At 43.9% G+C, this 25651-nt stretch overlaps 1 protein-coding gene and 1 pseudogene across 1 annotated transcript; both read right to left on the reverse strand.

Moving 5' to 3' along the window:
• Positions 1-4207: 4207 nt before the first annotated feature.
• On the reverse strand, positions 4208-12564 carry LOC116903978 (aldo-keto reductase family 1 member B7). Its single transcript, XM_032906786.1, has 9 exons — positions 12388-12564; positions 9821-9988; positions 9186-9302; positions 8067-8144; positions 6262-6384; positions 5890-5996; positions 5413-5494; positions 4864-4947; positions 4208-4302 (listed from the first exon to the last, which is right to left on the reverse strand). The coding sequence occupies exons 1-9, from the start codon at positions 12451-12453 to the stop codon at positions 4216-4218; spliced, it is 912 nt and encodes a 303-aa protein (XP_032762677.1). The 5' UTR covers positions 12454-12564; the 3' UTR covers positions 4208-4215.
• Positions 12565-23725: 11161 nt separating this feature from the next.
• Positions 23726-25402, reverse strand: LOC116904417 (annotated as a pseudogene).
• Positions 25403-25651: the final 249 nt, after the last annotated feature.

The following is a 25651-nucleotide window of genomic DNA, read 5'->3' on the forward strand; positions in this document are numbered from 1 at the left end:
TTGAACCATTTCCTTCCTTCCTTTTCTTTCCCTCCTTTCCTCCTCCTCCTCCTCGTACTCCTCCTCCCTACCCCCCTCTCTCTTTCTTTGCACTTAGACCAAATGTTGCAAGATGCTGGCCACCGGTGCTAGGTTTGTAAGACACCAAGAGGTGCCATTCTCTCTCAATGGCCGGAGGCACCTCTGTGGATTTTGCAGTCTGCTGCCAGCACCTCCACCTCTAGGATGACAGCATATTATAGACAAGGTGGGCAAGCAGCAAGAGGAGGTAACTGAGAAAGTCTCAGGGGAAAGTGGAAGGAAGGGGTCAGGTGAAAGTTTATGGAGAGGGCTCATCAAATTGCCTTGCTATGTCCCTGAAAACACCTTCCTTTGAAACTTGCTTTAGCCACAAACTACCTGGTACCATCAGCAAGCTCTTGGCTCCCTGATGCCTCTATTTCCTTGCCTGGGAATTATGAGTTTGGGGTGCAATGAGCTCACTCATTCAAAAACACTTCACAGTGTGTTAGATGCTTTGACTCATTAGTTTTTGTCTACTTGACACAAACTGGAGTCATCGCCTAGGAATAGGAAACCTCAGTTGAGGAACTGCCTCCGTCAGATGGCCTGTGCATATGTCTGTAGAGGATTTTCTTGATTGATGATTCATCGGTGTCGGAGAGCCCAGGTCTCTGGGAATAAAGCTGCCCCTGGGCAAGTGGCGCTGGGTCGTATAAGAGAGCAAGCTGGATGAGCCACGGAGCAGTCCACTGAGCAGCATTCCTCCGTGATCTATGCTTCAGTTTTAGACCCAGCTCCTGCCTGTTTCTGCCATGGCTTCCTTCTGCGATCGGCTGTGACTGAAACATGTAAGACGACTAAGCTCTTTCCTCTACAAGTTGCTTTCAGTCTGGTGGTTATCACAGCAATGGACAGCACACTACAGAAGTTACTGTTATTACCTTTTATTGTTTTATCTCTGTGTTTCCAGTGTTACCATACCATGCATTCCTGATGACAAACATTTGCTCAGCCCTCATTAGTGAAAACCATTGACCTTAGTTTCTTTGGACTCACTTTTCCCTGTGAGAGTCTGCACCTTGATGAACACAAAAATTTAAATCCTGCATGGCCAAATGGTAGCCTACTGGTTGATTTTAGAGAGACTTGGCTAAAATCTGCTTCAGGAGGAGTGAGTCTCACACGAGGACGAAGGAATCTACCCGGTTTGAATCTCATCAAGCGAACCAACATCAGTATTCCTCGTGGAAAGGAAAGTCCTCTTCATCGCTTGTACTGAAACAACAAATATGAAGAGGAAAACAGTGCACAGAAGCAAAAATGTGATCTAAGGCATTCTTACAGGATATATTCGGCTATCTCTGTACTCTTTTGATCCCTTCTGCAACAAGACTGTGAACATGGGACATGGGCAGGGGTGGGGGTGGGGGAGTCACGCACACAACATAACCTTCTCCCAAAATATGAGAGGAGTATTAAGGAAGGAGGGCCTGCTCAACAGAGGAATGGATACGGAAAATGTGGTACCTTTACACAATGGAGTACTACTCAGCTATTAAAAAACAATGACTTCATGAAATGCACAGGCAAATGGATGGAACTAGAAAATATCCTGAGTGAGGTAACCCAGTCACAAAAGAACACACATGGTATGTACTCACTGTTAAGTGGATATTGGGCAAAAAGCTCGGAATACCCACAATACAACTGACAGACCATATGAAGCTCAAAAAGAAGGGAGAGCTACTTAGAATGGGGAGTAAAATAATCATGGGAGGTAGAAGGTGGGAGGGACTTGGGAAAAAGAGAGGAGGGGAAGAGGGGGAAAAGGAAGGCAGGATCAGGTATGGGAGGAGACGGGGAGATGTACAGAGGGTTGGGAAATTGAATAGAGGTGTGTAGCAATGGAGGATGAGGAACTGGGAGTAGCCAACAAAAGTCCCAGACACAAGGAAAGCAAGAGGCTCCCAGGACCCAACAGGGATGAGATTAACTGAAATACTCAACAAAGGGGAGAGAGAACCTGTACAGACCATATCCAGAGGTTAGGCAAGGCCCCCAGTTGGGGGATGGGACCACCTACTCTTATCAAAATTTTAACCCAGAATTGCTCCTGTCTAAAGGAAGTACAGGGACAAAGAGTGGAGCAGAGACTGAAGGGAAGGCCATCCAGAGACTGACCTGCCTGGGGATCCATCCCATATGCAGCTACCAAACCCAGTCACTAGTGCTGATGCCAAGAAGTACTTGCTGACAGGAGCCTAATATATGTGTCCCCTGAGAGTCTCTACCAGAGCCTGACCAATACAGATATGGATGCTTGCAGCCAACCATCAGACTGAGCACAGGGACCCCAATGGAGGAGTTAGAGAAAGAGCTTAATGAACTGATGGGGTTTGCAACCCTATAGGAAGAACAACAGTATCAACCAACCAGAACCCTCAGAGTTCCCAGGAACTAAACCATCATCCAAAGAGTACACATGGACAGAACCATGGCTCCAGCTGCATATGTAGCAGAGGATGGCATTGTCTGGCATCAATGGGAGGGGAGACCCTAGGTACTGTGAAGACTCGATGCCCCAGCATAGGGGAATGCTAGGGTGGTGAGATGGGAGTTGGGGGGGAATAGGGATGGCATAAGGGGTTTGTGGAGGAGAAACAGGGAAGGGGGATAACATTTGAAATGTAAATAAATAAAATAACCAATTTAAAACAAAAAGGAAGGACGGCCTGCAAACAATCAGTGATTTGGTCACCAGCTAATTGTCATCATGAGGGATCATAAGCTAGCTGACACACAGCTGAGGGCCTCAGAACTATTGTCTAAATTTCTTGCATTACTGTGAAGTGGGAAATACTATTAAAATGGACAAATTAGTTATGAGTAGTAAGTCTGATACTACTATAAGCAAAGAACTTAAAGTGTCTGCTAAACGAGTATTCAGTTAATGTTGACTGTGGTTAATATTATCATCCCTTCTTTGTAGATTAGAAAACTGATTTTATGACATCACCAAAACTACCCAAGGGCCTTTGTGCTAGTGAATAAGTAGTAGATTTTGGATTAAGGACCAGCGTAAGTCGACTTCTGAGGCCACCAAATTCACTAGCTTCACATATTCTCCTAGTTGATATCCAACAGGCATAGTAAATGCATGTTAAACCCTTGATTTTACAAAAAAATTAAATCTGCATTTGAGTTGCTCAAACAGAAACAAAACAAATAAACAAAAAAAAAAACCCCAACAACAACAACAACAACAAAAAACCCAGCTTGAATTGTTCATTTTGAGGAAGAAATTAAATTGATTGCATGTTCCTCTTTATCCACTTTATGCTCTTCCTCATATTCTCCCTGGCACCGTGGTCCAGGTCCAGTGACTGCTATCTTTCCCATGGGTTATTATAGTAGTCTCTCTATCTACAAGTCATTGTGAATCTCTTAAGACATATCAGATCATACCACCCTCTGTTCATGGCTTATTCCTCTTTCAGACTTAAAAATCAAAGACCTGGTCATAGTCTTTACCTAAAGTTCCTCAACTTCCTGTTCTTACAGTAACACTTGCCCATTCCACAATATTCTCAATCCCATCGGGTGCTCTGAGCTATGACATCAGAGCATTTGCAACGGTTGCTATGATTGTCAAGAATGCTATTTCCCTAAATGTCCATGCTACTCGTCTTTCACTTCCTTCAACTGTGACTTCATGAGCAAAGCTATCCCTGGGTAGTCATGTATTGAAGTGTCTATTACAAAAGGTATCTATACTTTTTGCCCTATTTACTTTACTCTATAGTGTATGTCGCCCTGACATACACATCAGAGTTACTTCAGTTTCCCTCTGTAGAATATGAGCATGGGAACAGGAAGCTTGTAGAGCGATGTCCCAAACATATAGACCACTCCTGGCCACAGCGCATTGCAGTACGTCACTGGGTGAATGAGCGAGGGAAGGAGAGCTTGACTCCTTTCTTTAAAATTCACACTCTGTGGGTAAAATTCTGAAACCAAGCATCAAATAACAATGTCTCTGCTCTTAGTGATTCCCCCGGGACTCAAACTTTTGTTTTAACTTTTCACAACTGCCGGAAAATAGTATTTGAAGACAAAAACCATCCCATAATCCCATGTGCCTTCCATTCCTTCCTACTAACCCTTCAACCTTAGAGAAAGGCCTGATCACCCTCCCACTTAACCTGGTACCACTTACGCAAACAGGCCACAGGCCCTCCAGTTCCTGTTGAAGCTGAGAATGGCGGCCATGTCCTCCTCACTCAACTGGAAGTCAAAGACCTAGAAAGAGAAGAGTTCCAAAACCATCCTTAGCAAGGAAAGGGCTGGTGGGATCTGAGGTTCTAGGTGTTTCCCCTAATATGTCCATGACAAACATATTATTCTCTAAATTAAGAGTGAGTTATTTATAGAGTTTAGTGTTCTAAGAGGGGTGAGATTGGATTGTAGATATGCTAAGTGTGTACAATGACTGTGACGTCTGAAGGGTATCTCAGAGGACAAGTTTTCAAGTCCAGTCCATGTGTCTACAAGACAGTCTGCAGTTGGCTAGCACAGTGTTCTGCCTGTGATCTAAGTGCTCAATGGTAAATGGTGGTCTTCTCTGTGGTATAAGCTACAGCTATGATCAGTCCTGACAGGTTTGGCTGAGACCATCTGTGAGCGCAATCATCCCAGCTCTGTTGAGGCCAGATTTCTGGCTTACGCGTTGATAGAGTGCTTGGGAGAAGGGAAGACACACTCTCAATGAAAGAGTAGGATGAGAAGCTGAAGGACAGGTTCCTCCTTTCCTCCTATCATCTGTTTCACTGAGGAATGTCAGATGAACAGCCCAGGTCTTACCTGAATGTTCTCCTTTATGTGTGAGGGTGTCACAGACTTGGGGATCACTGCCACGTTCCTTTGGACATGGAATCGAATCAGAACCTATGTACAAGGAAGGGAAGGCATGTGTCCAGTGAGCTACAAGACCACCTTCTTCTTGTAAATGACAACTATCTAAGTAGCTCCCTATGGCTTAACAACAATTGATATTAACCAAACCCTTCACTGTTAGGGACACTTTGCCAGTTCCCCTCTTATGTCCCTTGATCCAAGGAACAACTAGGAATTCCTAACTTGGAATGAGGAGGGTAGCCTGTAGTCATAGGCTTAGACCCTATACAGTTGACACCTGAACCCAAAGCCTGAGGGCTCAGCAGGAAGCTGAAGGGCAGAAGCAGACCCTTGCTTCACTAGTACTAGCTGTATTTTCTGAAGCTCCCAACAGGCTTACACTTGCCATTTCTTCCTCTCCAGGGAATTAAAATCAAGCAACACAGTTATGCACATGACTACAAGAATTGATTGTACAAGGATTGCTAGATAAAGGGGGAAAACACTTTATTTTACCTGAGCTATTGTTTTCTTATGCTTTGCAGCAATCTCTTTGATCTTGGGAATCTCTAGCACTACGGGGTCCTCAGGCTTGGCACTAGAGGAAGAAAGATGGCTGAAGTGAAAATCACCATGGCTACTGCATGCCTGTGAGCACCACTGCCAGGACAGTGTCAAGGCTGAGCATGGCAGCTTTTTCTCTCTGCAAGGCAGGCAGGAGGATCCTTCCCCTGGATTCGTGCACAGGATCTAGTTCTTTGACAGGTTGAGAAGACTGCTCCAGCACTAGATGTCAGAAATGGCGTATTCCTCGGGAACAAACATACTATCATTTTAAAAACACTTTACCCTGACAATCCCACTTGAGTTGCCAAACACATTGCCATTGATATGTTTCATCTGTGCCTTGGGAATTACATGTTAATATAACAAATTACAAAATGCTAATTTTAAGAGTGAGAGAAAAAAAGAGCCAGTACTCTGAAGCCTTACTAAGGTCTGTCTGGGGAGCCCAGGGGACTGTAGGCTGTGACCACGATGCCCTTGGAGTGACAGTACTGGATCAGTTTTTCCTGGGTGAGGTAAGGGTGGCACTCGACCTGCAAGAGAAAACATCTCCATCACTAGAGAAGGAAGTCTTTCTGAGAGGCTCAGCGGGAACTCCAGGCACAAGGAAGGACCAACACGTAGACCAAACACAACCCACGGATAGACGTGCTACACACCAGACCCAGAGGCCTGCCTCCCACCTCCTTGAGCATCCTGAACACAGGCCCCAGAGGTGAGACTCTGCAGACAGTACTGAACTTGCCTCCCAGTGCTGAAGCAGGCACAGAGCAGGGCCCTGCACCACACGGAACTCACCTGGTTGGTCACTGGCTTATGTTTCAGTCCAGGCTTGTTCAGGAGCCTTTCAATCTGGAAGTGGTTGAAGTTGGAGACGCCCAAAGCTTTCACCAGCCCCTGGTCCACCAGTTCCTCCATGCCCTGTCACAGGGAGGACCATTGTTTAGATGGTTCTAAGAGGACACAGGGATGCTGGTGTGCTTAGTCCTTGGATAGGAGGAATGGCTCCTGCATGGCAAGTTAAATGATGCACTAAAGGAGAATTTTGGTCTAAAGTGTGGTGCACTCATGACTGCTTCCAGCCCTCCTACTCTTCCCCAGCTCAGACAAAATGAGGAAGGAGAAGTTAAGATTTTGTTTGCTGTCTGCTCTTAGGCAAATGTGACCCACACTGAGTGATGTAGGTTATCCAGGAAACAGTCCACGGGGTAAGGAAAGGAATCCTCCCTGTGGTCTCTCTTTTTGTTTTTTATTTTGTGCTATTAGGGATTGAGTCTATGTTCTCCCGTGTGTTAGATGGGCAATCTGCCATTGAGCTGTATCTCTGGTTCCCCCTTTCACTTTTCAGTTTTGAATAGGATCCTTGAGGTTATACAGGTTGGACTTGAAGGTACTCTGAAGTCCAGGCAGGATTTGAAATGCGATCTTTCATCCTCAGCCTCTAGCACAGTTGTGATTAAGGGTATACAGGAAGGATCAATCGCCCTGCAGATAAATGGACCCTGGCAGGGGCACACAGCCTAGATCTGGGTAACCTGACATCTGTCCCACTGGACATTGGTTCAAACCATATTGCATCCACCCAAGGATCTGGGGTTTATTTATTTATAAACTAAATACATTGAACTTGTTCTAAACTTTCCCAAAGATAATTATCCAACCTGATAGTGGATAAATGTGAATTTATAATTTTTCATCCATTCTAAGTTTTTGTTTATATGTGTATATACATATGCACACACACATATATGTAAACATAAACATATGTAAACATATACAGCGTGCTTCCTGCTTGAGATTCTGATGGCCAAGTTCAAGTGCTCAGGTTTCTGTCACTGAGCCGCCAGCCTCGGTGCTAGGCTATCTCGGCTTACTTGATGTCAAATAGCACAGGGGTGAGGGAGGAAAGGAAAGAGTCATCTTAGCCCAGGAGAGTCATTAGGAGGAAAGTTTAAATTGAACCTGAAAAAAAAAAAAACTGACGTGAAGAAAGGTAGAAAAATCATGAACAGGTTGGGGAGGGACAGCCAAGGCTTAGAGGCAGGGGCAAGCAAGGAGTGTTTAGCTGGTACATGGAGTCTCCTCTTTGGCTACAACTTGGAATACTCTGAATATTTTCCTCTACCATATGTAAGAGTGGTCATGTCCTGCCTTTTTTATCTTTTTTTTTTTTTTCCTCTCTCTCATTCGCTGACAGACTTGGTCCTTTTGGTATCTATCAGAGCCTCTAGCTTGCAGGAAGGTAATTTTTTGTTCCTGAACGTGTTTTGTGGGGCCAGGGAAATGTCTCAGTGGGTAAAGAACTCGCTGCCTAGCCAGACGGTCTCAGTTTCTTCCTGGGGCCGATGTGGTAGAAGAAAAGAACCTACTTCCGGTAGCCTCCCGGTAGCCTCCCGGTAGCCGTCCTCTGCTTCCGCGAGCAGCTCCACACACACCACGTTACAGGGCAAAGGGGAACTGGAGAGTAATAGTCCCGACATTATATACAGAGCACATGAGCCTCTCCATACCAGGGTGGAGTCGCAAGGGGACCTAATAGAAGATTTGTTTTTGTTTTTGTTTTTTTTTAACTTTGAGCACACTTGAAAGAAGTTGGAACCTACCTCCCAGGCATCCAAGAACGTGAATTTACTCATGAGAACTTTGCCTTGACTGTCTTTGGGTAAGAATTCTTTCCCAGCCTGTAAATGAAAACAGAAATGTCACCAGAATCTGCATTTAGATTCCTGGTCCTGGGAAGAGACATCTCAAGACAATGAAATAAGAACTACCCGTGTCAAACTCTCCCCAGGTCAGTCTACCATGGGATGTTATTCCTCTATTTCTGGCAATTCTCAACTGACTCCAAGTCCACTAGTATATTATTGAAGCCATCATTATCATCATGGAAATTAGCCAATGTAAAATTGGGTGGAATTTTAGTTTCAAGGTCACTAGACAGAGGCTTTATATGAGAAGAGTACAGTTATCTGGGTAAGAGAGTAGCCAGCTTCTTCTAACCTTGCAGCCTTGAGAAGGCTTGAGTTTTGGAGACCATGCCACGATCACCAAGGCTGTTCATGAGAGCAACAGGATGAGAATCCACATCCCTCCAATTCTTGGGAGCAGAGCCCCAGACACTGTATAGTGTTTCTTCAGGTTGGACTGACTAACTACCAATATAATCACACATGGAGGTCACTCCATGGGCATACTTTGATTAAAAGGAACTTGTGCAAGATTATTCCAAGACATCCTGGGCATTTATTCAACAGGAAGATGCCTGGCCAGTTGCAGTTTATCTAAGCTGGTAGCAGAAATTACTGTTCCTTTCAAACACAGTTGCAGAAAACCAAGCATGAGTCTCACCAAGTACTGCTTCATCCTCCATTCCAAGCCAGTGCCCTCCACAAGATCTTCTGAGGACTAGAGAGATGTGCGAGAAGATGAAGGCACTCATTGCTCTTGCACAGGACCCAGGTTTGGTTCCTAGCACCCAGGCAGTGTCTCACAACCATCTAGAACTCCAATTCCCAGGGATCCCATGCTCTCTTCTGATCTCCACAGGCACCAAGCATGGACACGGTGCACATATATACATGGAGACAGAACACCCAGAAAATAGAATAAAACTCAAAACCAACCTCCTGCTTCATCCCTCCCCAGTGTCACAGTCTTGGCACGGTCGCCATTTTGTAACACCTCTCTGAAAACAGAGATAAGGCAAAGAGGGACCTGCAAACCTGAAGTCCCTGTGGCCAGTGAATTAGATACAGGTCCAGATAGTCCAGCTTCAGATTCGAGAGAGTTTTCTGGAAGACTTCCTTCATCAGGCTTTTCTCAAAGAAAGTGGACCACAGCTGCAGGGTGTGACAAGGGAGCGTTAGAACTTGGGAGAGAAAGGCCACACTACAGTCACTCTCCCTGCTTTGAGATTTGTACACCCCAGGACAGGCCATTCATTTATAAGAAATCAGTTAAGAAAGGCAACACAGTAGCTCATCAGCTCTTAGCAGGTCAACATCAGTTCCTGAGTGGCCCCCTATGCTCTCGACATTGTTGTTTCTTAGTCATTTAACATAGCAAGCCATTGACTAAAGTTGGTCCTGTCAGGCCTTGTGATGGATGACAATGAGTATATATCCCACAGTGGGTATGTCTGTGTGTGGAAATCTACCGAGAGCTATAATGAAGGCAGAAAGCAAAGGGCCAGGAGATATTTGTGCACATATAGGATGGCTAATAAGCTCTTAAAGCCGCCCATACACAGGTACCTCTACCTGCCCTGAGGAGCTGAAGGGTTTGCTTTGTCCCAGGGGGAGCCTGTCCTGCTTCCAGCATTGGAGTGAAGTCGCATCCACCAAAGGGCCCTTTGTACCTTGCTGACGATGAAGAGGTCCTCCCGCCTCACAGCCTTCTCTTTGATCTTCTCTTGGATGGCTTCTCCCACCTCACTCTCATTCTGATACACATAGGCACAGTCAAAGTGGCGATATCCAGCATCAATGGCTGCCTTCACAGCTTCCTTGACTTGGCCTGGGGGAGACTGAAATGCAATAGAAAGGACCATTGGATGCTCTCTTGACGGATCCACATAAACCAGATTCTCAAAACCACAACCTTGCTGGAGTCCCATTTCTACGTGGACACAGGAGGGGAAAACATACACTGGGGAGCTTTTCACAGGAAAAGAAAAGGTGAATTATTTTTTTATTTCACTAAACTGTTAGGTCATCATACAAAAGTTTAGGTTACATTATGGCATCTTAATACACGTGTCATTGCCATGACTGTGACTCATGTCCTATTCTAGTTAACAATTAGTTGTCCTCCAATCCAGGTTGGTCTTGAAGTGCCTCCAGTTTCTGTGAGTGACAGATGGCTCCCCTTGCAACTTGCTGAAGGCTAGGCTGAAAACTAGCTTCTGAAGAGGGTTTCTCAGTCTCCAGACAGTTAGAAGTATCTTAAAAACCATTATAGCCACGTAATTGAATTCTGCTTACGGTGCAGTATGAGGCTAGGCAGATTCCTCCATTTCCCTAAACCTTGATGGCAAAATATGGCAAGTCATGGGCCCTGCCCCGGGAGGCCTTTGTGTTGCTTGCCACAAGACTGAAGATTTTAGCACATCACCTGGCACTTGGTAAGGCTCGGGTAGATGCAATCCAATATGTAATCACCGTTTCAGAAAAAGAACAAACAGGAAACTCCTGAGTAGACACTTTATCCCTTTGTCTTGGGTTTTAAACCCAGAAACTGTATAAAAATGGATTTTCCCCTTGTTGATAAAGAAAAAAGAAAAAAGAAAAAAACAAAACGAGAGAAGGGACATTTAAAATATCACCTTCTGTCCTGACCTAACCAAGCCAGGTATTGGCTTAGGAAAATAGGTACGCATAACTCTGCAGAGAATAGTGCTACCTGGCTGTAATCTCACCATGAGAGGCCAAGGCAGGACAGTTGTGACTTTGAGGCCAGCCTGGGGCACATTACCATCTCATTCAAAACAAAACAGCATCTTGCTGGATATGGGGGCCCATGTTTTAATCCTAGCATTTGGGAGGTAGAAAGGAGGAGAATCAGGAGTTCAGAGCCAGTCTCAGCCACATAATGAATTAGTATGGGCCAACCTGAGCTACAGAAGACACTCTTCCTCTATTACAAAATCTAAAATAATCTGTTTCTGAGCATCAAACATCGAGAAGAAGCCCATGAAGCAGAGACTAACAGCTATGCCATCATGAGGAGAAGGAATTTCCAGAAACTCAAGAGCACCAGGGTCCAGAGCCAAAGCACCACCCTCCTGCCATCCACCGATGAGCACAGAGTCCTTAGGGCAGCACTGTCTCCTTACCTGGAAAACGACCCTTCACAATATTTACAACTGCTTTTGAAATTCTGAAAGTGCATTTATCCAGGGTGAGTATCCTGGAGATCTGTAAGTATTTGTTACCTTGACAGAATGTGAAATTTCTACTCTGGTTGCAAGTCTTGCTATTCTAGTAAGATCCCAATCGAGTGCAGAAACAAAGAGGGAACCTACCCTCGGTGTGAAGAAGAAAGGATCATCAGATGAGGACTAGAAATGAGTCTCACACACAGGACACTTAGGTTCCCAAACCATTCCTGATCCAAGGATGAAGGCTCATACCTGTAATCCCAGCATTCAAGAAACTGAGGCAGGAGGATCACTCCAAGTTTGATCAAGGGTATAGAGTGAGACCCTGTCTCAGGAAATGAAAATCAAAACTAAAAACAGGTCCTGGTAACAAGATGGCTACCATCATGTTATTGGTGATGGAAACAACCAAGAAGGCAGAGTTAGAAGAAGATGGGCTGATATCAGGCTTGTCCCAAGGTTTCGTGGAAAATCTGCTTCACTGGGCACTGGGATGGGCCATGGAGCAACTTGCCAGCAGAGATTAACACAGCCAGGGCAGAATCTGACCCGACTCCCATTCTATGGCCCTCATGCTGCTCAGGTCTTAATAAGTGAGAGAATCATGTGGAGTTAACTGCAGGGGTCAGTCCGATAGCCTAGGCTGGGACCTGAGACGGCCTTTCCCACAGGCTTCCAGGCCACTCAGATGTTGGCAGAGTCTGGCATCATGAGCAGGAGTGGGAACAGGGTCATTCAGAACTCTATTCTTTCTCGCAGTCAGCCAGCCAGTAACAAACCAACAGAGACCCTCAGAGTCCCAAGGAAAAGCTAAGAGAATAACTTCCCCGAAAAGAGTACCAGTTTAAACCTGATACTCGCCAAGGCGGCTGTCATTTCTAGGAAAGGCCTCATCTTGGAATTCTGCAATCCAAAGTGGCCTCAAATAAACGGACGATGGGTGATAATTCTGGGGTTTCAAACTCAAGGCAGATGCTCTGAAAAAAAAAAAAAAAAGGCCAAAACCCTGCTTGAAGGCAGCAGGAGTCCTAAGACTGCGCACTCACCTTCCAGGTGCCCAGGCCCACCAGGGGCATCTTGGCTTTGGTACTGAGCTCCACGAAGGTTGCCATGGTTGCTGCTGAAATCTTTGTGAGAGCAGAGGTCTGTGTCCTGGTTGAAGAGTGGATGGAGGAGGCTTTTATGTCCTGGAAGAAGAGGCAGGCTCTTACTGTGTGAGCAAGCAGCCATACCCATCCCCTAGCTCCCCTCCCCGCCTGTCCCCCACCCCCACCCCGCACTGAACCTGAAGTTTGTCCCAGTCTTTTGCAAGATTTAAGAGTGTGAGTGAAGATTAGTCATAAGCCAGAGGGAAATCTCCCTAGTGCAGAACATGAATTACTCTCGAGAGATACTTAGAGGGTCATGAGCCTTAGGAACATCGGGTGAAAGATCCTTCCAGCTATATTGCTGGATGTGTTTGGGTTACCACATTATGTGGAGAACTGTGAAGCCCGTAGGTATTCCGCGAGGTTGAAGCCAGTAAAAGTTTTCTGAGGCAAAATGAGGAGTCTACACGCATTATTTTGAGATAACTGTTGTTGATCACAAAAGATCAGTGACAGAGGGGCACTAGTCTGAAGTTAAAAGACATTTAGGCAGATTTTGTGGCAAAGGGGAGAGAGAGAGAGAGAAGAGGGGAAGGGAGAGGAGATTATGGTGTTCTGGAAGTGTCTGTTTTCAAACTCTCTTTTTTTTTTGTTTGCTTTACTCATCTAATTGCTGGAAAATTGTGAAAAAACAAAGTTCTCGTTAACCACTAAGACAGGATCCTTACTTTGATAATATTCTTCCTCTCTGAATCTGAAATTTGACCAGCTGTCTAACTGTATACATGAGCTTTGACATTTTTTTGTGCTTACATTTAACGACCAGACTTCTGTGATTATCAATATTCTATTTCACTGAGGACAATGAAAAAGAAAGGCAACTATAAGATGGGAACATAAAGCACCTTTATTCCATCGCTTGAGAAGCCGTTGCCCAGTGCAGTTTGCTGGTCTCGTCTCCGCATGTGTCAGTTGTTCCGCACTGCACTCACATTTTCAAAGCTGACACCACGAAGCTAGCTTTTCTACACATTTATAGGGAGTCATTTCAAAATGTCCTTTATGCCAAACCCTTTAATATTATATTCTATGTTATGCTCATTTATTCTGCCATTTCTACTATTCTTAAAGTGTGTGTGTGTGTGTGTGTGTGTGTGTGTGTGTGTGCACATACGTCCATGAGTGCAAGTGCCTGTGGAGCCTTGGAGAAGTTGTCAGTTCCCCTGGACCTGAAGTTATAGGTTGTTGTGAACCCGGATATGGGTGCCAGGAACCAACTTCAGGTCCTGTGTAAGAACAGCACTGCTCTTAACAACTGAGTCATCTCTCCCGCACCTTTTAAATTACTTGAGATGTATACCAGGCTGATCTAGAACTTACCATGTAGCTCAGGGTGACCTTGAACTTTTGATGGTCTTATCTTCACTTCTCAAGTGCTGAGATTATAAGCATGCACCCCCAACGACTGGTTTGGGGGATGTTGGAGGACAATCTTAGGACTTGGTACATGCTATACCCCATCTCTGAAGGTTTCCACTGCCCTCCAACAGAGCAACACTTAAGACAATGTGGCCCTCAAGAAACATTCTAGATCCAGACTGTAGCAGAGCCCATGAAAGAAAAAGCTTTTAGAGAATCCAGGTGTCTTAAATTAATCCTGGCTGTGTGTTGGGGCAACATAACACCAGCCTGCTAGAGTATATGTTGCTATATGGCTAATTTTTTTTTTTTAGGAATGACTATTCTTCCTACAGAAATTGTGAGAGCCAAAGTTATGTTTTAAGTTTTAATTACTGTTCCTAAGAGACCCATAAAACAAAAATGCTTCTAACCTGCAATTCTCTTACCCGAGGACAAATACTTCCTAAGCTGTTTGAGGTTGTTGTTCATATAAGATGACAAGCCTATATTTCCACTTCCCTGAACAAGTCTGGTTGACCCAACTGCACTGGATGTGCTTGATCATGTGCAAGCTGGAAGTACATCAGGATGTACGCTTGCTCCTGATTAGATGAAGGTGGGCAGTACATAGCTTCGTGGGTTTGCCTTTATAAGCATCTGGCCGGTGTAGCTCGTAGCCATTTTGGGGTAACTCTGGAATGGACCTGGCCAAAGTTCACCATCCTGGCTAGTATTTATTATAGCTTGCTTCAAATCTGGCTCAAAATTGTGGTAGTGGTCTTATTCTTGCCCGGTGGAATTAATAAAATCTGACCCATTAAGAAAAAAGCAGGCCTGAATCACATTGTCCCAAAGAAAGTTAAAACAGTAAGACTGCTGGAGGATAGTTAAAAACCAAAAGAGAAATGGCATTAGTTTACTTCTGTAATTTGAATGGCAAGCTGGGAGTAGAGAGACTAAGGGTATTCACTCCACAGGGAATACTTAGGCACTTAGGCAGCACATCAGATAAATTACTGAAAGCTGGGACCAAAGGAGACAAAGAAGGGTGATGTTCCTGAAAGACCCCCGAAGCGGGGAGACCCTCACTCAAGTCTCGGGATGACGCAACCCTCCAAGAACTCACGTAAGACCGTCCTTGTTGTAATCACATAGGTTTATTGATAGGAACCAGTGCACTGGGGTCAAGACTCGTATCCCATGCAGGGGTAGAGGAGTTCAACCCCGAGTAGCTGGGAGAAGGGGTATTTAAAGGAAGAAACCACAACCTAAGGGGGATAGGGATGGCGTCAGTGGAAAAATGTTGAGAATACCAGTGAGAAATCACAAGGGGAAACTCCCTGTTTCTTGATTGTTCTCAAGAATTTAATCTAACTTTATGGTTAGCTAGTTCCTGGGAGAGAGTTGTTGAACCAGCTGATGTAATTATTCATTCTATGGTCAGCTAGTTCCTGGAACATGCAGTTTCAGGGCCTGACCAGTTTCTTTCTTCTACTCTAAACCTTTGTCTATGGGGGGCAACCTTAGAACTTCTACCTTTCACTCCCTAAGATGTGGGATGCCGCCAGAGAGGCTCTGCTCTGGCTTGGGAAGGAAAGCCATTCCTGGCAGACAGTCTCCTGCACATGCTTGTTTCCACACTGACAAGAATGGGTCACCTTGACTTAGGTCCATCCTTGCCTCTTCCTTTGAATCAGTAAATGAAAAGTCTTGTCAGCCCCCCAAAACAAACAATACAAAAAAGTGCTTCCATGGTGTGGTGGTTTTAATAAGAATGACCCCATTCATACATGTGTGAATGCTTAGTCATCAGGAAGTGGCACTACTTGGGGAGGATTAGGGGGTGTGGCTTTGTTGAAGGAAATAATGTATCCCAAGGATTCGTTCAGCTTTGACATTTTCAAGGCCGAATCTAGGCCCAGGGTCTCTCTTCCTGCTGCCTGTGAGTCTGGGTCAAAGAACTCTCAGCGACCCCTCCATCACCATGCCTGCCTGTGTGCTGCCATGCTTCCCGCCACAGTGAAATTCTAAGCCAGTCCAAATTAAATGTTTTTTTTTTAAAGTAAGAGTTGCTATGATCATAGTATCTCTTCGTTGAGACAGAACACTAAGACACAAGTCACAAAATTTTATTAAAATCTTTAAGTTGTGTTTATTCTTGTATCAAGTCTTCAAAATTAATGACGACTAAGAGCAAAATGTCTAACTTTTAGATTCTGCATGAAAGCACAAATTATCACAACCATCACCATTCCCTTCAGACGTAGGCTAAAGAGCTATGACTCACAGCTTTTAATCTATGGTGCCCGGCTCCTCAATGTTCTTGGTCACATATGCTGTGTTAAACTAAATCATGTATTATTCATCCCTTCCCCCAACTTATAAGAGCCAAGTGTTGGCATTTTTACCACAGATTTCTTTCTGATACTTCTGTCTTAGCTAGAGTTCCTTTTGCCATGAAGAGATACCATGGCCATGGCAACTTTTATAAAGGAAGTATTTAACTGGGGCTGGCTTACAGTTCAGAAGTTTAGTCTACGATTGTCATGGCGGGAAGCATGGCATCATGCAAGCAGACATGGTGCTGGAGAGGCAGCTGAGAGTTCTACATCTGGATGCAAAGGCAACAGAAAGAGAGTGAAGGGACTCTGGCCAGCCTGACTCTGGCAGGCCTTGACCTTTTGTCCTAGTTCCTCTGCCTTGCTAAAAAATCATTAGATTATCAGTGAGTATATAACATGTGTGTTCTTTTGTGACTGGGTTACCTCACTCAGGATATTTTCTAGTTTCATCCATTTGCCTATGAATTCCATGTAGTCATTGTTTAGCTGAGTAATATTCCATATGTAAATGTACCATATTTTCTGTACTCATTCTTCTGTTGAAGGACATCTGGGTTCTTTCCAGCTTCTGGCTACTATAAATAAGGCTGCTATGAACATAGTGGAGCATGTGTCCTTGTTATATGTTGGAGCATCTTTTGGGTGTATGCCCAGGAGTGGTATAGCTGGGTCTTCAGGTAGTACTATTTCCAATTTTCTGAGGAACCTCCAGAATGATTTCCAGAGTGGTTGTACCAGTCGGCAATCCCACGAGCAATGGAGGAGTGTTCCTCTTTCTCCACATCCTCACCAGTATCTGCTGTCACCTGAGTTTTTAATCTTAGCCATTCTGACTGATGTGAGGTGGAATCTCAGGGTTGTTTTGATTTGCATTTCCTTGATGACTAAGGATGTTGAACATTTCTTTAAGTGTTTTTCAGCCATTCAAGATTCCTCAGTTGGGAATTCTCTGTTTAGATCTGTACTCCATTTTTTAAAATAGGGTTATTTGAATCTTTGGAGTCTACTCACTGATAGGTGGATTTTAGCCCAAAAGCTCAGAATACCCACAATACAATCCGTAAACCATATGGAGCTTAAGAAGAAGGAAGACCAAAGTGTGGATGCTTCAATCCTACATAGAACGGGGAACGAAACAATCACAGGAAGTTATAAACTGCCATGTGCCATGTGAGTCTGTCTCCTCTCCATTCAGAGGCTGTCCTTTGTTCTTAGGGACAAATACTCCTCCTCCCTCTCCCTCATCCTCGATCTCCCATCTTTGTCTCTCATTCCCAGCCCTCTGCAAACAGATCTCTTTAAGCTGATACTTTTCCTTTCAAAGAGTAAACCACTAGGCCTGGCTGGAGCTTCTGAAACCTCAAATACCCCAGTGAGTGACAGGCTTCCTCAAGAAGGCCACGCCTACAACAATGCCACCCCTATGAGTCTGTGGAGGCTATCTTCATTCATGCCCACATAGCCCCTCTGCCCTCACACCCCACCCCCTGCTTTTGTGGTAGACATCTCTGTCTCTGAATCTCCTACTCTCAGCTTAAACGTTTCCTTGTAATGAAGCTTCTCTCCTGGTTGTAAAGAGTTAGCAGCTTAGTCCCTGTTACGCTGCTTTTGATCATCCTTTCTTTCCAATGCTCTCCCTGCTCAAGGCTGGATCACAGCCTCAGGGCCTTGTCTCTGGATAAAGCCAGGTCCTAGAGAGTAATTATGCGCTAGCTCCTTTCCCAACAACTGCTATTACTTCCTTCGCCTGTTAAACTGAAGCAGCCTTCCTCGTCTCCTGTTCATTTCCTGTAGTCTGGGTAAACCTTCTGCTTTTCCCTCTACTTTCCGTGAGACACATTCCAAGCCAGGGGCTGTCTCATTTCAGCATGGAAATAATTTTTTTTTCTTTTTGTAAGTAAAATTGAAGGTATTTGTTGAACGAAGAAGAGGCGTGACTGTCTTTGCCAGGTAATGTGTACTTTGGAAACTGTTCTGCTACATTTCTGGCTGCTGATTTTTAGAGCTGAAAAAAATGACAGGAAACAAGATTTTGTTACGAGCCAAGTCCGAATGACCTGTGATTAATGAAGGTCTAAGGACGACCATGGCTATAGTAGAAATCACACCTAAGATGCCATGTGCTTGGGATTAAAGATGAACGAGGATTAAAAGTCAAGGTCATTGTTGGCTACATAGAATGCAAGGCCAGCCTGAGATAGAGTCCTTTGCTCAAAAAGTAAAGTTCAAGTACATATTGTTCTGTGGAAAAAGACAGCCGCAGGCCACTCATAGCAATGCAGTGAGGCACTGTGTCAAGATGTTAGAAATCACTTCGGAAAAGTCGCAAGCTAAAGCGACTTAGGGGGACTTTGCCTGGCAAGGAAGTGTTGTGTTACTTTCCTCTGAGATCGGAACATTCCGTCTTACAGGGAAGCTCCTTAATCAATAAGGTAAAACAAACAAACAAACAAACAAACAAAACAAAACAAAACAAAACAAAAAAGAAAACTCAAAATAGCTTCAGTTCCTAAAACTGACAAAAGTCCCCTAGGCCCCTCCCTGCCAGAGGGAGCAATAAGAACGGAGGGGCCGATGAAAAGACGCTGGGAGAATCCAAGCTGTGAAGAAGACAGAGACCAGACCAGTCTGGAAGAGGTAGAAACCTGCCGAGCTGCCTGAAAGAGGGTTAGACCAAGCAACCACCTGAAAGGAACACTCTCCAAACTGTTACGCTGCCTGCAGGCTGTGCTGTGTCTCCTTCTTCCTAGCTGTGTGAGCGGTCACCCATGCTAAGGTGGGCGTTGGTGATGCAACTGTCTTTGAGTCATTTCTGCTCCTGCAAATACCCCCTAAACCATACCCCATAAATTACCCTAATAAAACTCACTGGTTCACCAAATCGGACTTGGGTCTGTCATGAGTTCCCTACTGGGGTTGAGTAGACGTGTGTGATGCATCTCCCCAGGAAAGGTTTTGTTACAGAATAGGAAATAGTGTACATTTCATTCCTAGAACTGAAAAAAAGTTCTTTTCTGTGCCCCATCGACCAGTCTATTATATTTTAAAAAAAAAATCTATGTGAGACGTTAATGATGAATGAAGGTACACATAGGACTCTCGGACATGTCACTGACACAGGACATCGATTATAACATGGTGGAGCAATACTGCTAAGCATAAGAAGCCTGTCCTTACATGTAAGATTTTTCACATAAAACCTTCCATGTTTCCAAAACAATATGGGTAAGGGTGGCATTAGTTTGCGTTAATATAAAAACCCTTAATGTATGCTTCTCTTAGTTTAATAAGTTCAGCTATGTACACATGTAGGGGGATATGTTCGCATGAGCGCAAGAGCCTGAAGGAAACCGAGCTGGAGGCACAAATGACGTGAGCTGACTGATATGGGTGCTAGGTCCTGAACTCCCGCCCTTTGGGAGAACATTATACATGAACTTCTGAATGTATCCAGCTCGATTAAAGACTGCTAGAATCTGGATCTCCGCACACCCTAACTCCATTTATTCTTAATGATATTTATATCATTCTTACCCCTCTTTCTCCTATAACTCCTCCCATCCTCCATTTCCTCTCAAATTCATGGCCTCTTCATATATATATGTGTATATATATGTGTATATATATATGTATATATGTGTGTGTGTGTATGCACATTCATATGCATATACACACAACTAAGTCCACTTAGCTTATGCTTTGCTCGTGTGTGTGTGTGTGTGTGTGTGTGTGTGTGTCTAGGGCTGACCACTTGGAAGTGGATAACCTGCAGAAGACTGATTTTCCCTTCCTCAGCAACCACTGATTGCCTGTAGCATTTTGTCTAAGGGGTAAGGCCCTGTGAGACTGCCCCCATTCAGGTTGGCATGTTGATTGGTGGTGTCATTATGCAGGTCTTGTTTAGACGACCATGTTGTTGAGATTTCGCGGGTGCAGCTTCCGTGCCATGTCTAGAGGACACTACATTGCAGCAGAAGTCCCGTTCCTCTGACTCTTGCAATCTTCCCCCCTCATCCTCCCTGAGCCTGCACTGGGGCAGTTGAGTTGTAGATGTGTCAGGGCCCAGCCTCAACACAGGATCGGAGTTCTCAATCAGAAGCAGGGATATCTGGGAGGCACGTAATAAATATACACAGACTACTTTTTGGGTACAAACTGACAGGCAATTTTTTAAGGCCTAAAGTCTCTCTCTCTTCTCCTCACTCTTTGCTCTCTTTCTCTCTCGCTCACTCGCTCACAGCCTGAGGCTGCACACACTCTGTATTCTCTTGTGCAGTCTACTGTGTGCTCTTTTCTCGAACTCCCACACTCCTACACACCTCTATTCATTCCCCATTCTCTCACACACACTCCTTACACACACCTCACACATAGCTCACACACCTCACATTCTCTCTCCTTCCACTCTCAGACACATACTTCTCCACACACCTCACATTCTCTCTTCACTCACTCTTGACATGCTCTTCTCCTGCCCTCTCGCCTTTTTCTTGCCCTAGTCTTTTATTGATACCCCAAAAGCAGATTTTAAAAAAGACATTATATAATCACTGCCAAATCAAATTTAAAAAACAAAACTGCATCCCACAAAGAATCAAGAATTACAATTGTTCCCCAAACTTTCAAGCTTCTCCTATTCCCGGACCTGTGGCCAAAATAATAATTGCAAACTTATCATTATTATAACTTATTACTATTTTGACTTATTATACTTCAGAGCTCAGAGCTCCAAGGTCAGCTACTTGCATTTTCCTGTGAAGCTCTAATGATAAATGACATGGGCGAAGCTGTCAGGCAGTGGCCAGAAAGAGTCAAGTTAACCCTTAACTCAGTGGTTCCGCTAGCTTTCTGCTTCTGCACATTGCACACAATGGCTCTCCTCAGAGTCCCAGTGTTTTGACTTAGTTTTACTACTATAAGATTTTACATATTCCATACTTGCTTATCCAGGAACCACTCTCAAATGTTGTACAAAACTTATTTTATAACTTCAATATTTTTTTTTTCATTTCTTGGGGTCCCAATGTTGGCTCTAATTTATTTTCTAATAATTTCTTCAAACTTTGTAACTACCATGGTACAGTTATTACATTGTTTCCAAGATGAGAACACACAGCATGCACCTGGGCCATTAGGACTATGCTGTGCTGTGCCCCTATTTTTAATTGCTTAAGAATCATTACATCGAGGAACATCTAGTTTCACAGAACTCACCAGAGCAGAAGGAGGAAGAAATAGAAAAGTCAGTTATAATAAAATAATTATGCACATCAAGGCCTACTGAAAAATAGTCATGCACAAATGAAATCTATATAGTCGTTGTCCAGGGCTAAGGTTAGGAGAAATGGGAACAACTGGTTTTTTACAAAGGGCTACTGAGAGGTCTTCATTCTGGCCTACTACAGACAGTCCCTTATTTCAGATGGTGAGTCCCCTGGAGAGATGTGCCTCCTACTTCTCAGGGCCCCAGGTGCCATCCTTTTTTACAAGGAACTGCTGTGGACTTCTGAGATGTCTCCATGCTGGCCTACTGCTGGCAGTCCCTCTCATGGTATGCTGTCCCCAACATAGATGCATTAACTGGGGTCAGGTACGCCCTGGTGTCAGTTGTTCTCTTCATTTTGAACAGTTGTAGATTTTTGTAATAGCTTCAACTGTTCCAAAAAGAAGCTTCTAAGGTGAGGATGAGAACTATGCTTACCAGAGAAGATAGCATAGGAGCTATAGGACTGGATCTAGGACCGGCATGGTGCTAGCAAGTGATGTTCTGGGGATCTCATCAGTCAAGTCTAGTAGGCAAGCAGCACCTCTATTTTTAAACATGGCAGTGGTGTGTCGCTGTGGATGGCCAGGAATTCATTTGGTAGACCAATTGGCTTTGCACTCCTCATGGACTAGAAACTCTATTATTCACTTCTGGGAAAATAAGAATAAAAGAAAATGCTGGGCCGGAGAGATGGCTCAGCAGTTAAGAGCATTGACTTCTCTTCAAGAGGTCCTGAGTTCAAGTCCCAGAAACCGCGTGTGGGTCACAACCATATGTAATGGGGATCTGATGCCCTCTTCTGGTGTGTCTGAAGACAACGACAGTGTACTCACATACATGAAATGAATAAAATAAATCGAAGAAGAGGAGGAGGAGGAGGAGGAGGAGGAGGAGGAGGAGGAGGAGGAGGAGCTGCTATGGCTTCAGAAAACAGTTTCAACTTTATAAAGTACCTGACAGCACCATGCAGATCCCAGACACTGCAAGCCTTCAGAGTCTAAGGACGTCAACCAGCTGCATCTAACTAAAAAACTACATAGGTAAGCCATGCTCTCTTATGCCTCATTCAGTGCAGGGATGAGAGCATTCTACTCTAGGAGAAGGGATAGTCATGTAAATTCTTCAAATCCAGAAAAGTTTTGTTTGAGACATAGCTAGGATTTCTTAGTCTTTAACTACAAGTTCTATAGTATATATAGTATAGTATCTATAGCTGCCATTGTTTTCTAAGGTAAGGCCTTTCTATGCAGCTCTGGCTATCCTAGAACTCGATATATAGACCATGCTGGCCCCAGAACTTTCATAATCCTGAAATTACACAATCTCGAGACCAGCTATTATCGATTTGAATGGTTCACCTACAAAGAAACTCCCTTGAAAATATTAAAAACAGTTGTCAAAGTAGACCTATTCATGATGATAGTTTAGATTTGGGATTGTCCAAAGGGTCCTTGATTCATAAACCAAGAATTCTAAACTAAGAATTTACTCTTTGAGACAGGTCTCTCTACTTAGTCCTGGATATCCTCACTACCTAGACCAGGTTGGCCTCAAACTCACAAAGATCCACCTACCTCTACCTCTGAGATACTGGAATTAAAGGCATGTACTACCATGCCTGGCAGAATTTCAATTTACAAGTCATTTACAGTTTTTTTTTCTCAGCTCCACATAAGTTTTTATTGGCAACATTTTAGAAGAAATACAAAGTTAAATTATAGCAGGAAGAAGAACTAATACTTCAAGTAAACTAAAAATTATATATAAATTCAAATGTATAGCACTTACTATAATTTTAAGTAATATATTAATTTAAATCACAACATCATATTTGCCAAGGTCCTGCCTGGACATGAGGAGGGTCCTGAGAAGCGCAGGAATGGGAACGGTGCTGATTCAATAGTGACTTGGAGTCAGTAGTAGATGCAAGCTGCTAACTTCTTCAGTACTCTGTTCCCTGACGATTCTCAGTATTCTGTATTCTTCAACTTCAGCTTAATAGCTTGGTTCTTCAACTTAATTCCTTCACTCTCTCATTCTTTTTCTTTCTCTCCTCTTATGTTGTTGCCTTCTCCCTCTTAGAGAGCCTAACCCCAGTCTTGTAATTACTAAAGCTTAGTCAGCAAGGCTTTGACCCTTGTTAATAATTGTCAAGAATTCTTAGATTTCCATAAAGTCCGTGAGTCCCAGATCAATAGTCCCAGCCCCTGTTTCTTTAGCGCAAACCCAAACACAAAGCGAAAGCACATTTCCGTATAGGTTTACACAGCCTGTTCTTCACGGGTAGCTGGTCACAGCTCTTCTGGTTTTCTGGTACAGCAGACAGCAGTCTTTAGTAACTGCTTCCATGTAAGAATAGAAAAATAACAAACCACTAAAACTAACACTAAAATCATTCTTTACAAACTTTTGAACTTATGTGAGTAAAACTGTAAAACAATTTAGTTCTAATATCTTTCTGGGCATTGTTATCTTCAATTCTTCAAATAGCTAGAAAAACAGAATACTAGCTTTTTATATGCTTCCATATCATCTGTTAATTTCTTTCTTTCTTTTTCTTTTTTGCAAAGAGAGCAAACTTTATTTGGTGAAGGCCACTAGCATCTCTACTTCTTCCTCTGTCATCTCCTCGCCCAGTGTCACTAGATGTGACAGATTTCAGCACCCATGACGGTGTCATTTGTTGGACCCTCTCAGGCCCCCTCAAGTGGTTGTCCCCTGCTGAGCCTTGCATTAGCATGTGAAAGCCTTTTGTTCCTAACAAAGAAACATCCGGACCTTTCTGTTTGGCCTGGGCAGTGGCTCCTGGGTGGTAACATCCTTGAATCAATTCTAGTTTTTAACTTGAGGGCATAAACCTGTTTTTCCACTGTGTTTCCTGGAATTTTCCACTCAGTGGACTTGAGTTATATATTCTGTGAACTTTAGTAAAGCTTTGACGTTCTCGTAACACAAATGACCTGAGTATGTGTTTTTTCTTAAAACTCGAAGGCCTACGCCCAGTTCTCAATACCGTGATGGTGCGGGCGCCCTTAGTCATTCCCTTCCTTGTCAAACACACAAAGGCCTTCAACATAATGCTCCTAGGTTCCCTGGTCCTTGTTCTTGGCCATGGTCTGCAGCATAGCCAGGAAGTGCTCAAAGTCCAGCACCTTCACATTCATCTCATTGCTCTTTGGGTTCTCCAGGACCTTGAGCACCTCAATATTTGTAGGGTTCTGGCCCAGGGCCTGCATCACATCCCCACACTGGCTGTACAGGATGTTGCCATCTCCTGTTTGGTCCAACAACTGGAAAGCCTCCTTGAATTCTGCGGTGTGGTCCTCGGTGAAGTCACACACCTTGGCTGCTGAGCTCTAAGGGACCTTTTCCAGCAGTAATGGCTCCGACTCTGGACCCATTCCCCTTGTTAATTCTTTAATCTTCATTTTCTTATCTTAGCAATTCCATAGGCTCATGTACTCTCCTTCTAATATTATTTATTCCTAAAGATTTATTTATTTATTATATATAAGTACACTGTAGCTGTCTTCAGACACACCAGAAGAGGGCATCAGATCTCATTACAGATGGTTGTGAGCCATCATGTGGTTGCTGGGATTTGAACTCAGGACCTCTGGGAGAGCAGTCAGTGCTCTTAACCACTGAGCCATCTCTCCAGCCCCCTATTTATTCCTAAATCATATAAATTCCTATATTTTCTATCCATACCCTTTCTTTGCGAGGCCACTCTAACTCTATCCTTAATGTCCCTGAAATCGTCCTGACAAATCAATGCAGGAGTCATGTGACTGCATGGCACATTTGCTTCCCCACGATTCAAACACAAGGCCAAGTCTGGCAATGAAACATTTCCAAAAAGGACCATGTAGGCTTTTATGGTCCTCACGATTATATTGTCTAGATCCTTTCCCATGACCCCAAAGGCCAAGCAAAAGGCCTGTTCCTCGTTCTCCACGGCCATCTCTATTCCTCATTCCTGAAAACTATATGTTTCATTTACTATGACATAATTAGCTCTGAGTAATGGGGAAAGTATATTCTCCAGACAGTAGGATTTAAAGTAGAGTAGTAAAGACAGCAGATCAACTTTGGGGCAATGGTTCTAAGTTTACAATGTTAAAATATGCACATCTTTTATGAACACGTATGCTAGCTATGGGACATACTTGGAAAGCTGAATAGGAAATAATACAAAGATAGGAAACAGACC

Source organism: Rattus rattus, chromosome 6, assembly GCF_011064425.1.
Source record: "Rattus rattus isolate New Zealand chromosome 6, Rrattus_CSIRO_v1, whole genome shotgun sequence".
NCBI classification, from domain to species: domain Eukaryota; kingdom Metazoa; phylum Chordata; class Mammalia; order Rodentia; family Muridae; genus Rattus; species Rattus rattus.